The following is a 15093-nucleotide window of genomic DNA, read 5'->3' as shown; positions in this document are numbered from 1 at the left end:
TGTATGGATGTGATAATATTTCTGTCTTTGTTGAAATTGTAAGGTTCCTGAAGGTTCGGCAGAAACCGAACCCTGTCATAAAGCCCAATATTTGGCCCAATCCGAAATCCTGTACTCGGTGCATCCTTATCCAGAATAGGCTAATGCAAAAAACTGTTTTCATGTTTGGGAAACTCTTTCCTCTTGCCCCACCTTGTGGGTCCACAAACATAAAACATCACTGTTCTATTTTTTTATGCTACTCCAAAATGCATAAAAACCGGTTAATGCTTTTGATTTACTTTATTGTACATGTGATGCAACCTAGTGACTTAGCTCTCTTAGACAGTATGACGTCTAGACACAGGTGGCCAGAGAAGGGTTGGTGCCTCTTACAACTGTTGTTAGTGGTGTCTGTCTCTCAGGCTGAGGAGTTGGTGTGCAGGCAGAGAGGGGATCCTGAGAATCCCCAGCTATTGAAGGATGGGGACATTATATTGGGGGGAATCTTCTCTTTCCACAACAGCTGGATAAACAGACAGGATACCTACAGGCACAAACCACTGCCACTGCAATGCACCAGGTAAATTATTATTTAGTAATGTATTTAGATTTCAAATATCTAGGAGGAAGTTGGTACTGATGCAAATCATGTTATCAAACTGAGTCTTAAAAAAACATATACTGTAGATATATTTGATGTGGCATGTATTATTATCATATAATGTTTTCATTTACTATGCTACTGTTTCTATTGCAGTGATAAATTGTTTGCAATTCTAACTATTTTTAACTGTCTGCATTAAGTTTAAATTTCAGAGGTTTCCAGTATTCCCAGGCTATGCTCTTTGCCATAGAGGAGATAAATAACAGCACAGTTCTACTGCCTGATATATCTCTGGGCTATAAGATCTATGATTCCTGTTCATCCATTGCCAGAAGTGTGAGGGTTACACTGGCCTTGGCTAATGGCAATGAGGTATTATCTGCACTATCTGCCCCATGTACCAGACCTGCCCAAGTTCAGGCCATTATGGGAGAGGGCTCTTCCTCTCCCTGCATGGCTATAGCTACTGTCATCGGACCCTTTCATATCCCAATGGTGCGTAAAAATGGAGAGGGGGGGATATTTGTGAACAATTCATTTTATTCCTTCAGCTGATCATAGCAAAGGGTATTTTTCCATAAATTGTAGTTTGCTGTGTAAATGTTTATATTTTATATCTTTATCTTGAGAAATAATTTTGTTTTATCTTTTAGATCAGTCACTTTGCTACTTGTGCTTGTCTGAGTGATAAAAACAAGTACCCATCCTTTCTCAGAACAATACCCAGTGACTACTACCAGAGCAGAGCTCTGGCCCAGTTGGTCAAGCACTTTGGTTGGACTTGGGTTGGAGCTATTAGATCAAATGATGATTATGGCAACAATGGCATGGCCACTTTCACAGAAACTGCCCAGCAGCTGGGCATCTGTCTGGAGTATTCTGTAACTTTCTTTAGAACAGATCCACCAGACAAAATACAAAAGATAGTTGACATTATCAAGGCTTCCACTTCCAAGGTGATTGTCACTTTCCTCTCCCCCATGGACAGTAATGCGTTAGTACAACAGTTGTCTCTCCGCAACATGACTGGGTACCAGTGGGTAGGCACTGAGGCCTGGATATTTGATTCCCAAACTGCAGCCATAGATATTAATCACATTCTGGATGGTGCTGTAGGCCTGTCAATCCCCAAAGCACATGTCAGTGGCATGAGAGAGTTTTTGATGAATGTGAAGCCGCTCAATTCATCTAGTAATGAAATGTTTCCAGAGTTTTGGGAGAAACTATTTAGCTGTAAGTTCAAACAGTCAACATCTTTAGTAGGGAATCAGAGAGAATGTACTGGCCATGAAGATCTGACTGGAGTGCAAAACAGCTTCACTGATATGTCGCTCATGCCTATCTTGTACAATGTCTATAAAGGAGTGTATGCTGTGGCCCACGCACTTCATAATATTCTCAGCTGTAACAAAACCTGTAACAAAAAGGTGCAGCTAGATCCATATACGGTGAGTTGAAAACCAAAGACTTATATTCTTATCTTCAGTCTTGTTGTCTTCTTGTATGAAGAATTAGTTTTTTGAAAACTCATTATCAAGGAAAGTTTTACATTTTCAAAAATACATTGTTGCAGTCTGTCTATCATGCTGTTGAGCCAATAAGCCTACAACACATTACTTATTAACACATAAGTTTGTCACATAATGATCTACATTAATGAATATCTTCTTAGATTTTACAGCGCCTGAAAAAGATTAAATTCAAAACTAAGGAAGGAGATGAGGTTTACTTTAATGAGAATGGAGACCCAGCAGCAAAGTATGAAATTATAAACTGGCAGCCAACAGAACATGGTATTGTGGACTTCGTCACAGTTGGTCTTCATGATGCATCTTTACCTGCAGACAAACAGCTGAATCTGCAAAATACGTCTTTAATTTGGGCACCGAACTCAAAACAGGTAAGCTACAATGTGATCATTTTAACTGTAAATTTCAATTATAATAAGTGTGTGCATTATTAGGTATTGGTATCATAATGCTTTGTTTTGATGGATCAAATAATAATATCAACTTGTAAAGCCAACAACGTGTCAAAGTGAATGCCTATATATTTTTGTTATTATTGTTTTTGTTCATGCAGGTGCCTTTGTCAGTTTGCAGTGAGAAATGTCCTCCAGGAACTCGCAAGGTTCTCCAGAAAGGAAAGCCTGTCTGCTGCTATGACTGTTTAAGATGTGCAGAGGGAGAAATAAGCAACATGACAGGTGTAGTAACCAACCCAGTCTCACATCAGTTCGTCATGGCATTACTAAATTAAATCTATTAGAACGTGATACCATTACATTATTGTGAAGATTTACGTGTTGGGGTCACATTTTTTAAACTAATGTATTTCAATGGGAAGCATCTTATGTAATCACAGCACGAATCTTTCTGCCAGTCGGGCTGCAGCAGAGAAGCTGTATACAGCTTTGATATTATTGGTATTTTTAGCCCAATAACCGCTGTTTTAATCAACATTTATTCACCAGATCTTATCACCGTTTATATGTATTTCTTGTTATTATTTCTGTCTATTTCAGCCAGGGAAGGTGGATTGCTTTGTTGTTTATTGATATTTTTAAAACTATAACGCTACATCTATCAACATTTATTTAGCTGTTATCATGGTATGCATTTCTTTATTTTAATAATATTATTTCGGTCTTATTACCAGTGAAATATTACAGTAAATAAGACAGAACAGTAGGCTACGATATGAGCCAAGCTGGCGCATTCAAAGCCGATGTCCCACGATGCAATGCGGGCATTCAGTCACAGAATCAGACAGCGATCAGCAGGTCTTTAACGCCTGTATCGCTCAGAGCTTTCTATAACAGCTGGTTTTATGTGTGTAGCACCCTCTGTTGCTAAATGACAAGCCTTCAAACATGGACTGGTTTCAAGGTTCAAAGGTCAATATTTCAAAGCAGGAGTAATGTATGCTCTCCAGACTGACATATGTTACTCTCCAGATTGAGACCTTTCCAACGATGTGTTTGCTATAGTCCTACGACAAGGTTTTAATTTTCACATATCATAGGGAACATTTTGCAAGCAATACTTTGTTCAGAGGAATATTTGCCTTGAGTACAAATGCTTTACAAATAACACTTGACATATTGTTTTATCAGCATACAGATGACATATATGTACCATAAAAAAACATAAACAAAGTGATATGTAGTCAGACTGAAGCACATCACACAGCCACAAGCTATTGCTCATCTTTCACAAACAGTGACTATAGCAACACACAATCCTATATGCATCATATCATGAAGCTATTGCACAACCCCTGCAGCCTCAAGCAACATTATTTAAAGTTTTAATGGAGGTATGTCAAAATTAGGCCTATAGTTTAGAAATGTTAAGTTTCCCCATATGTTATTATCTTACTTGGCATGAAGAATAAAGATAGAGCAGACCATATTATCTGTGCTCCTGACAAGTAAGCTTTAAATCAGATGTTTTTAGATATTGCTGACATATTAAAATTCTCTGTAATGCAGCCTTGTATAACATAAAACCTCTGATTCACTGTGAGTTGAGCCGATTGATTGGTTCATCATTTATGACCTCTGATACCCTCTGACCCATGTCACGACCAACTCCTCATTTTGTGAAATGGTTGAATGAGATTGTTGGTATGGCACCACTTTCTGGTCTCTATTTTAGTAAAGTACTTGTGTCTGTGTGCAGTTTATAGGCTGAGGTAGAAACACATGTTGTGTACACATACCCATACAAAGCCATATACATCTCTGTGAACAAAAACCTCAGCAAAAATCTGCTTATCCTTTTAATTTCTTGAAAATGCTTCCTAAAACTAGTCCCTATTGGTATTGTTATTGTATAAATTCTTACGTACAACGTGCAGCAATTTGTTTTATTTTTTTACGTGCAGCAATCTTTTCTATCCGCCGAGCGGTAATTACTACGTCACTTCCGGAGTCTTCAGCTGATGTCATTTAGCAACAGAAGGTGCTACACACATAAAACCAGCTGTTATAGAAATCTCTGGACCTTAGCTATCATGTAGATATGGTCTCCATAGTTTACCCACTGTAAGCACTGTCAAATATGGTAATAACTTCGATTTTCTAAATCTGATGACACCAGTGTGTTCTCCATCCCAAAAAACCCCAGGGTGTGTCCAAAATTCTACACTAACAACTTCTACTTATGAGAAATATACCAATATATTTAAAAACTACAACTCCCACTAGAGACGCAGCCCAGAATCTGTTACAAAGCTGGTTCACTTGTAGTTCTTCCGGGGTGGTTGGGAGGACTTGTTCGGCTCCTGTTTCTGCTGCCCGCCGTGGATGGGCTGACTGAGCAAACAGTACATGAGACAAATACATGAAAGTGTATTTTATTAGGGGTCCAAGCCCGAGTCTGGAAGAAACGGCGTGTAGCAATAGCTACGCCGTTCGCACAGCAGGGCTGTGGAACCCTATTGTTTTTCTAAGGATTATTAGGGGTCCAAGCCCGAGTCTGGAAGAAACGGCGTGTAGCAATAGCTACGCCGTTCGCACAGCAGGGCTGTGGAACCCTATTGTTTTTCTAAGGATTATTTTTATTATTCTTCTTCTTCTCCGCCTAAAACTCCGACTGCAGCCTAAACCGTACATAGTGGGGAGTTGCCATTTTCAGGACTGGTCCCAAACCCCGCAACGACCTCAGGCGCAAACATTCACCCATTTCCACCACTAGGTGGCGCTATAGCAGAAAAAACGCGTTTGGCCCCATAACTCCCAAACCGTACACCCGACATTCAAAAACAATACATCGACGCGTTCCCTGGATCCAAATGAATCACGTGATATAGGCCACGCCCATTTCCGCCTGGACTTTTATGCCTTTAAAATCGCGATTTATCAAAAACCTACTTTTTTTTTTTTTTCCGAGACCGTGCGTCCGATCTGCACGAAACTTGGACCGTGGCATCTCCAGACTGGCCTGACTAAAAGTTATGGAAATAAATTTTATACGATAAAAATTGCGCATATAACGCACAAGCAAATTTGCATAGCTAACTAAGAAAACACCAACTTTGCCATATCTCCGCCAAAATGAAAGCTATCAACCCCAAACTTTAGATTATTCTTTGCCATGCCCCTCTGGAGGGACCCCATGCGTTTTAAGAAAATTGGTCGCTAGGGGGCGCTACAACTACAAAAAGTTTATATCTCATGAACGGCTCATCCGATTTATACGAAATTTGATTCGTACCATCTGTGCCCAATCCTGAGGCCATCCCTAGAATGGAGTAGCGAGGGGTCAAAGTGAGCGTGGCCTTTGGGACCCAATGTGACCCAACTCTAGATTCACCACTTACACTAATGTGAACAACTTTAAATTTACAGGGTAGATGGACAATGGGCCGTGGATCACACCTACCAAAAATTACACATGTGGACCACTAGGTGGCGCTGTAATGGTTTTTTGTCATTAACTCCCACAATACACATCACACATTAGAAATTCTTACATCCACGTGTTCCTTGAATCAAGCTGAATTGCCTGATATAGGCCCCGCCCATTTCCGCGCAAACGTTTTTTCGCAGTATCGCGCAACGTGCAAAACCAACTTTCGCGAACTCGTCCTAGGCCGTTCGACCGATCTGCACGAAACCTGGTAGTTAGCATCTCCAGATGGACCTGACAAAAAGTTATGGAAATCGTTTTGCTACGTTGAAGTATGCCAATTTGACAACCAAACAAATTGTCCTAGATAGCTACGACACACGTATCATATCATATCTCGGTTAAATTTAAATTTATCACCAAATGACTTGAGATCCTTGTTCACCATTCCACTACGATACTGTGTACCAAATTTGGCGAAGATCGGCCTTTAGGGGGCGCCGTAAGTAAAGTTTATTTGTTTTCCCGCCAATTTTCTTAGTACATTTCAAAGGGAAATTTGCTATTGCAATATCTCTGCCACAGTAAAAGCAATCAACACAAAATTTGTGGTGCTCTTTTGGGATGGCTTTCTGAGGCGCTGTACCAAATTTGGCGAAGATCGGCCTTTAGGGGGCGCTATAAGCAACGTTTATTTGTTTCGCCCACTGACTCAATGCATTTAAATGGGAAATATGCAATTGCGATATCTCTGCCACAGTAAAAGCAATCAACACAAAATTTGTGGCGCTCGCTCGGCATGGCGTTCGAGGCGCTGTACCAAATTTGGCGAAATTTGGTCCATAACTTTTGGACCACCACCCTCTCAGTCACTCTCTCATTTCTCTCTGCTGTCCCCTGTGGTCAGGGGGGTTAAGAAGTTTGTTTATAGTAGAGAATTGTTAAAAGCAGTCTGTGCATGCATGGAGACGAACTGTTAACCGCTACATTTTCAAAAGCAGAGTACCGCAGACCTCGCGCATCAAACCTCTCGATATTCACCGACGCATGCCCCCCCCCCCTACTCAATGCTTGGAGTCCCGCATCGGCGCAGCTTCGCGCTTCTTCGGGCGCGACTGGCGCGGCTCCGGGGGCGTCGCGGACGACGGGCATCGGAGGCGAATGGCGTCGGAGGCGGACGGCGTCGGAGGCTGGCGGCGTCGGAGGCTGGCGGGGCGCCGGAGGCTGGCGGCTATGGAGACGGGCGGCGCCGGAGGCTTGGGCCCCTGCTCATAACTGCTTGCAGTTCTAGTTAGGGGTCCAAGCCCGAGTCTGGAAGAAACGGCGTAGTAGCAATAGCTAACGTTTTTCTGCTTTTTTTATTATTAGGGTCCAAGCACAGCAGGGCTGTGGAACCCTATTGTTTTTCTAAGGATTTTTTTTTTTTATTCTTCTTCTTCTCCGCCTAAAACTCCGACTGCAGCCTAAACCGTACATAGTGGGAGTTGCCATTTTCAGGACTGGTCCCAAACCCCGCAACGACCTCAGGCGCAAACATTCACCCATTTCCACCACTAGGTGGCGCTATAGCAGAAAAAACGCGTTTGGCCCCATAACTCCCAAACCGTACACCCGACATTCAAAAACAATACATCGACGCGTTCCCTGGATCCAAATGAATCACGTGATATAGGCCACGCCCATTTCCGCCTAGACTTTTATGCCTTTAAAATCGCAATTTATCAAAAACCTACTTTTTCGAACTCCTCCGAGACCGTGCGTCCGATCTGCACGAAACTTGGACCGTGGCATCTCCAGACTGGCCTGACTAAAAGTTATGGAAATCAATTTTATACAATAAAAATTGCGCATATAACGCACAAGCAAATTTGCGTAGCTAACTAAGAAAACACCAACTTTGCCATATCTCAGCCAAAATGAAAGCTATCAACCCCAAACTTTAGATTATTCTTTGCCATGCCCCTCTGGAGGGACCCCATGCGTTTTAAGAAAATTGGTCGCTAGGGGGCGCTACAACTACAAAAAGTTTATATCTCATGAACGGCTCATCCGATTTATACGAAATTTGACGGGTACCATCTGGGGCCAATCCTGAGGCCATCCCTAGAATGGAGTACCGAGGGGTCAAAATGGGCGTGGCCTATGGGACCCAATGTGACCCAACTCTAGATTCACCACTTACGCTAATGTGAACAACTTTAAATTTACAGGGTAGATGGACAATGGGCCATGGATCACACCTACCAAAATTACACATGTGGACCACTAGGTGGCGCTGTAATGGTTTTTGTCATTAACTCCCACAATACACATCACACATTAGAAATTTTACATCCACGTGTTCCTTGAATCAAGCTGAATTGCCTGATATAGGCCCCGCCCATTTCCGCGCAAACGTTTTTTCGCAGTATCGCAAGAACGTGCAAAACCAACTTTCGCGAACTCGTCCTAGGCCGTTCGACCGATCTGCACGAAACCTGGTAGTTAGCATCTCCAGATGGACCTGACAAAAAGTTATGGAAATCGTTTTGCTACGTTGAAGTATGCCAATTTGACAACCAAACAAATTGTCCTAGATAGCTACGACACACGTATCATATCATATCTCGGTTAAATTTAAATTTATCACCAAATGACTTGAGATCCTTGTTCACCATTCCACTACGATACTGTGTACCAAATTTGGCGAAGATCGGCCTTTAGGGGGCGCCGTAAGCAAAGTTTATTTGTTTTCCCGCCAATTTTCTTAGTACATTTCTATGGGAAATTTGCTATTGCAATATCTCTGCCACAGTAAAAGCAATCAACACAAAATTTGTGGTGCTCTTTCGGGATTGCGTTCCGAGGCGCTGTACCAAATCTGGCTGAGATCGGCCTTTAGGGGGCGCTATAAGCAACGTTTATTTGTTTCGCCCACTTACTCAATGCATTTAAATGGGAAATTTGCAATTGCGATATCTCTGCCACAGTAAAAGCAATCAACACAAAATTTGTGGTGCTCGCCGGCATGGCGTCCCGAGGCGTTCTACCAAATTTGGCGAAGATCAGCCTTTAATAAGCAACATTTATTTGTTTTCCCGGAAAATTTGCTATTGCAATATCTCTGCCACAGTAAAAGCAATCAACACAAAATTTGTGGTGCTCTTTTTCGGGATGGCGTTCCGAGGCGCTGTACCAAATTTGGCGAAGATCGGCCTTTAGGGGGCGCTATAAGCAACGTTTATTTGTTTCGCCCACTGACTCAATGCATTTAAATGGGAAATTTGCAATTGCGATATCTCTGCCACAGTAAAAGCAATCAACACAAAATTTGTGGCGCTCGCCGGCATGGCGTTCGAGGCGCTGTACCAAATTTGGCGAATTTGGTCCATAACTTTTGGACCACCACCCTCTCAGTCACTCTCTCATTTCTCTCTGCTGTCCCCTGTGGTCAGGGGGGTTAAGAAGTTTGTTTATAGTAGAGAATTGTTAAAAGCAGTCTGTGCATGCATGGAGACGAACTGTTAACCACTACATTTTCAAAAGCAGAGTACCGCAGACCTCGCGCATCAAACCTCTCGATATTCACCGACGTGTGCCCCCCCTACTCAACGCTTCGAGTCCCGCATCGGCGCAGCTTCGCGCTTCTTCGGGCGCGACTGGCGCGGCTCCGGGGGCGTCGCGGACGACGGGCATCGGAGGCGAACGGCGTCGGAGGCGGACGGCGTCGGAGGCTGGCGGCGATGGAGGCTGGCGGCGTCGGAGGCTGGCGGCTATGGAGACGGGCGGCGTCGGAGGCTTGGGCCCCGTTCATAACTGCTTGCAGTTCTAGTTTTTATTATTCTTCTTCTTCTTCTCCGCCTAAAACTCCGACTGCAGCCTAAACCGTACATAGTGGGGAGTTGCCATTTTCAGGACTGGTCCCAAACCCCGCAACGACCTCAGGCGCAAACATTCACCCATTTCCACCACTAGGTGGCGCTATAGCAGAAAAAACGCGTTTGGCCCCATAACTCCCAAACCGTACACCCGACATTCAAAAACAATACATCGACGCGTTCCCTGGATCCAAATGAATCACGTGATATAGGCCACGCCCATTTCCGCCTGGACTTTTATGCCTTTAAAATCGCGATTTATCAAAAACCTACTTTTTCGAACTCCTCCGAGACCGTGCGTCCGATCTGCACGAAACTTGGACCGTGGCATCTCCAGACTGGCCTGACTAAAAGTTATGGAAATAAATTTTATACGATAAAAATTGCGCATATAACGCACAAGCAAATTTGCATAGCTAACTAAGAAAACACCAACTTTGCCATATCTCAGCCAAAATGAAAGCTATCAACCCCAAACTTTAGATTATTCTTTGCCATGCCCTCTGAGGGACCCCATGCGTTTTAAGAAAATTGGTCGCTAGGGGGCGCTACAACTACAAAAAGTTTATATCTCATGAACGGCTCATCCGATTTATACGAAATTTGATTCGTACCATCTGTGCCCAATCCTGAGGCCATCCCTAGAATGGAGTACCGAGGGGTCAAAGTGGGCGTGGCCTATGGGACCCAATGTGACCCAACTCTAGATTCACCACTTACACTAATGTGAACAACTTTAAATTTACAGGGTAGATGGACAATGGGCCGTGGATCACACCTACCAAAAATTACACATGTGGACCACTAGGTGGCGCTGTAATGGTTTTTTGTCATTAACTCCCACAATACACATCACACATTAGAAATTCTTACATCCACGTGTTCCTTGAATCAAGCTGAATTGCCTGATATAGGCCCCGCCCATTTCCGCGCAAACGTTTTTTTCGCAGTATCGCGCAACGTGCAAAACCAACTTTCGCGAACTCGTCCTAGGCCGTTCGACCGATCTGCACGAAACCTGGTAGTTAGCATCTCCAGATGGACCTGACAAAAAGTTATGGAAATCGTTTTGCTACGTTGAAGTATGCCAATTTGACAACCAAACAAATTGTCCTAGATAGCTACGACACACGTATCATATCATATCTCGGTTAAATTTAAATTTATCACCAAATGACTTGAGATCCTTGTTCACCATTCCACTACGATACTGTGTACCAAATTTGGCGAAGATCGGCCTTTAGGGGGCGCCGTAAGTAAAGTTTATTTGTTTTCCCGCCAATTTTCTTAGTACATTTCAAAGGGAAATTTGCTATTGCAATATCTCTGCCACAGTAAAAGCAATCAACACAAAATTTGTGGTGCTCTTTTCGGGATGGCTTTCTGAGGCGCTGTACCAAATTTGGCGAAGATCGGCCTTTAGGGGGCGCTATAAGCAACGTTTATTTGTTTCGCCCACTGACTCAATGCATTTAAATGGGAAATATGCAATTGCGATATCTCTGCCACAGTAAAAGCAATCAACACAAAATTTTGTGGCGCTTTAAATGGGAAATATGCGCTCGGCATGGCGTCCCGAGGCGCTGTACCAAATTTGGCGAATTTGGTCCATAACTTTTGGACCACCACCCTCTCAGTCACTCTCTCATTTCTCTCTGCTGTCCCCTGTGGTCAGGGGGTTAAGAAGTTTGTTTATAGTAGAGAATTGTTAAAAGCAGTCTGTGCATGCATGGAGACGAACTGTTAACCACTACATTTTCAAAAGCAGAGTACCGCAGACCTCGCCAAACCTCTCGATATTCACCGACGTGTGCCCCCACTCAATGCTTGAGTCCCGTTTGTTTCGGGCGCAGCTTAAAAGGCGCGACTGCATGGGGGCGCCGCGGACCGCGGGCATCGGAGGCGAATGGCGCCGGAGGCGGACGGCGCCGGAGGCTGGCGGCGGCGGAGGCTGGCGCGCCGGAGGCTGGCGGCTATGGAGACGGGCGGGCGCCGGAGGCTTGGGCCCCGCTCATAACTGCTTGCAGTTCTAGTTAGGGGTCCAAGCCCGAGTCTGGAAGAAACGGCGGAGACGGGCGGCTACGCCGGAGGCAGCAGGGCTGTGGAACCCTATTGTTTTTCTAAGGATTTTTTTTTTTTTTATTATTATTCTTCTTCTCCGCCTAAAACTCCGACTGCAGCCTAAACCGTACATAGTGGGAGTTGCCATTTTCAGGACTGGTCCCAAACCCCGCAACGACCTCAGGCGCAAAATTCACCCATTTCCACAACTAGGTGGCGCTATAGCAGAAAAAACGCGTTTGGCCCCATAACTCCCAAAACCGTACACCCGACATTCAAAAACAATACATCGACGCGTTCCCTGGATCCAAGTGAATCACGTGATATAGGCCACGCCCATTTCCGCCTGGACTTTTATGCCTTTAAAATCGCAATTTATCAAAAACCTACTTTTTCGAACTCCTCCGAGACCGTGCGTCCGATCTGCACGAAACTTGGACCGTGGCATCTCCAGACTGGCCTGACTAAAAGTTATGGAAATAAATTTTATACGATAAAAATTGCGCATATAACGCACAAACAAATTTGCATAGCTAACTAAGAAAACACCAACTTTGCCATATCTCAGCCAAAATGAAAGCTATCAACCCCAAACTTTAGATTATTCTTTTGCATGCCCCTCTGAGGGACCCCATGCGTTTTAAGAAAATTGGTCGCTAGGGGGCGCTACAACTACAAAAAGTTTATATCTCATGAACGGCTCATCCGATTTATACGAAATTTGATTCGTACCATCTGGGGCCAATCCTGAGGCCATCCCTAGAATGGAGTACCGAGGGGTCAAAGTGGGCGTGGCCTATGGGACCCAATGTGACCCAACTCTAGATTCACCACTTACACTAATGTGAACAACTTTAAATTTACAGGGTAGATGGACAATGGGCCATGGATCACACCTACCAAAAATTACACATGTGGACCACTAGGTGGCGCTGTAATGGTTTTTGTCATTAACTCCCACAATACACATCACACATTAGAAATTCTTACATCCACGTGTTCCTTGAATCAAGCTGAATTGCCTGATATAGGCCCCGCCCATTTCCGCGCAAACGTTTTTTCGCAGTATCGCGCAACGTAGCAAAACCAACTTTCGCGAACTCGTCCTAGGCCGTTCGACCGATCTGCACGAAACCTGGTAGTTAGCATCTCCAGATGGACCTGACAAAAAGTTATGGAAATCGTTTTGCTACGTTGAAGTATGCCAATTTGACAACCAAACAAATTGTCCTAGATAGCTACGACACACGTATCATATCATATCTCGGTTAAATTTAAATTTATCACCAAATGACTTGAGATCCTTGTTCACCATTCCACTACGATACTGTGTACCAAATTTGGCGAAGATCGGCCTTTAGGGGCGCCGTAAGTAAAGTTTATTTGTTTTCCCGCCAATTTTCTTAGTACATTTCAAAGGGAAATTTGCTATTGCAATATCTCTGCCACAGTAAAAGCAATCAACACAAAATTTGTGGTGCTCTTTCGGGATGGCTTTCTGAGGCGCTGTACCAAATTTGGCGAAGATCGGCCTTTAGGGGGCGCTATAAGCAACGTTTATTTGTTTCGCCCACTTACTCAATGCATTTAAATGGGAAATTTGCAATTGCAATATCTCTGCCACAGTAAAAGCAATCAACACAAAATTTGTGGTGCTCGCCGGCATGGCGTCCCGAGGCGTTCTACCAAATTTGGCGAAGATCAACCTTTAGGGGCGCTATAAGCAACGTTTATTTGTTTCGCCCACTGACTCAATGCATTTAAATGGGAAATTTGCAATTGCGATATCTCTGCCACAGTAAAAGCAATCAACACAAAATTGTGGCGCTGCCGGCATGGCGTTCCGGCGCTGTACCAAATTTGGCGAATTTGGTCCATAACTTTTGGACCACCACCCTCTCAGTCACTCTCTCATTTCTCTTCTGCTGTCCCCTGTGGTCAGGGGGTTAAGAAGTTTGTTTATAGTAGAGAATTGTTAAAAGCAGTCTGTGCATGCATGGAGACGAACTGTTAACCACTACATTTTCAAAAGCAGAGTACCGCAGACCTCGCGCATCAAACCTCTCGATATTCACCGACGTGTGCCCCCCTACTAATGCTTGAGTCCCGCATCGGGCGCAGCCGCGCTTCGGGCGCGACTGGCGCGTTCCGGGGCATCGCGGACGACGGGCATCGGAGGCGAATGGCGCCGGAGGCGGACGGCGCCGGAGGCTGGCGGCGGCGGAGGCTGGCGGCGCCGGAGGCTGGCGGCTATGGAGACGGGCGGCGCCGGAGGCTTGGGCCCCGCTCATAACTGCTTGCAGTTCTAGTTAGGCCCGAGTCCAAGCTACGCCGTTCGAGGAGTCTGGAAGAAACGGGCGTGTAGCAATAGCTACTGCTCATTCGCAGCAGGGCTGTGGAACCCTATTGTTTTTCTAAGGATTTTTTTTATTATTATTCTTCTTCTTCTCCGCCTAAAACTCTGACTGCAGCCTAAACCGTACATAGTGGGGAGTTGCCATTTTCAGGACTGGTCCCAAACCCCGCAACGACCTCAGGCGCAAAAATTCACCCATTTCCACCACTAGGTGGCGCTATAGCAGAAAAAACGCGTTTGGCCCCATAACTCCCAAACCGTACACCCTACATTCAAAAACTATACATCTACGCGTTCCCTGGATCCAACTGAATCACGTGATATAGGCCACGCCCATTTCCGCCTGGACTTTTATGCCTTAAAAATCGCAATTTATCAAAAACCTACTTTTTCGAACTACTCCTACACCGAGCGACCGATCTGCACGAAACTTGGACCGTGGCATCTCCAGACTGACCTGACTAAAAGTTATGGAAATCAATTTTATACGATAAAAATTGCGCATATAACGCACAAGCAAATTTGCGTAGCTAACTATGAAAACACCAACTTTTCCATATCTCAGCCAAAATGAAAGCTATCAACCCCAAACTTTAGATTATTCTTTGCCATGCCCCTCTGGAGGGACCCCATGCGTTTTAAGAAAATTGGTCGCTAGGGGGCGCTACAACTACAAAAAGTTTATATCTCATGAACGGCTCATCCGATTTATACGAAATTTGACGGGTACCATCTGGGGCCAATCCTGAGGCCATCCCTAGAATGGAGTACCGAGGGGTCAAAATGGGCGTGGCCTATGGGACCCAATGTGACCCAACTCTAGATTCACCACTTACGCTAATGTGAACAACTTTAAATTTACAGGGTAGATGGACAATG

The 15093-nt window shown here is 44.3% G+C and overlaps 1 protein-coding gene across 1 annotated transcript in view; it reads left to right on the top strand.

Moving 5' to 3' along the window:
* The first annotated feature begins 416 nt into the window (after nt 1-416).
* Nucleotides 417-15093, top strand: part of LOC114553323 (extracellular calcium-sensing receptor-like) — a 24571-nt gene continuing 9894 nt past the window's right edge. The window contains exons 1-5 of the mRNA XM_028574560.1: nt 417-562; nt 787-1081; nt 1240-2034; nt 2259-2486; nt 2669-2792. Of these exons, the coding sequence (XP_028430361.1) occupies nt 821-1081; nt 1240-2034; nt 2259-2486; nt 2669-2792 (1408 nt within the window). The 5' untranslated portion in view covers nt 417-562; nt 787-820. The remainder of the gene's footprint in view (nt 563-786; nt 1082-1239; nt 2035-2258; nt 2487-2668; nt 2793-15093) is intronic.

Source organism: Perca flavescens, chromosome 3 (genome assembly GCF_004354835.1).
Source record: "Perca flavescens isolate YP-PL-M2 chromosome 3, PFLA_1.0, whole genome shotgun sequence".
Taxonomy (NCBI): Eukaryota; Metazoa; Chordata; class Actinopteri; order Perciformes; family Percidae; genus Perca; species Perca flavescens.
This window is presented reverse-complemented; position numbering and strand designations above follow the sequence as displayed.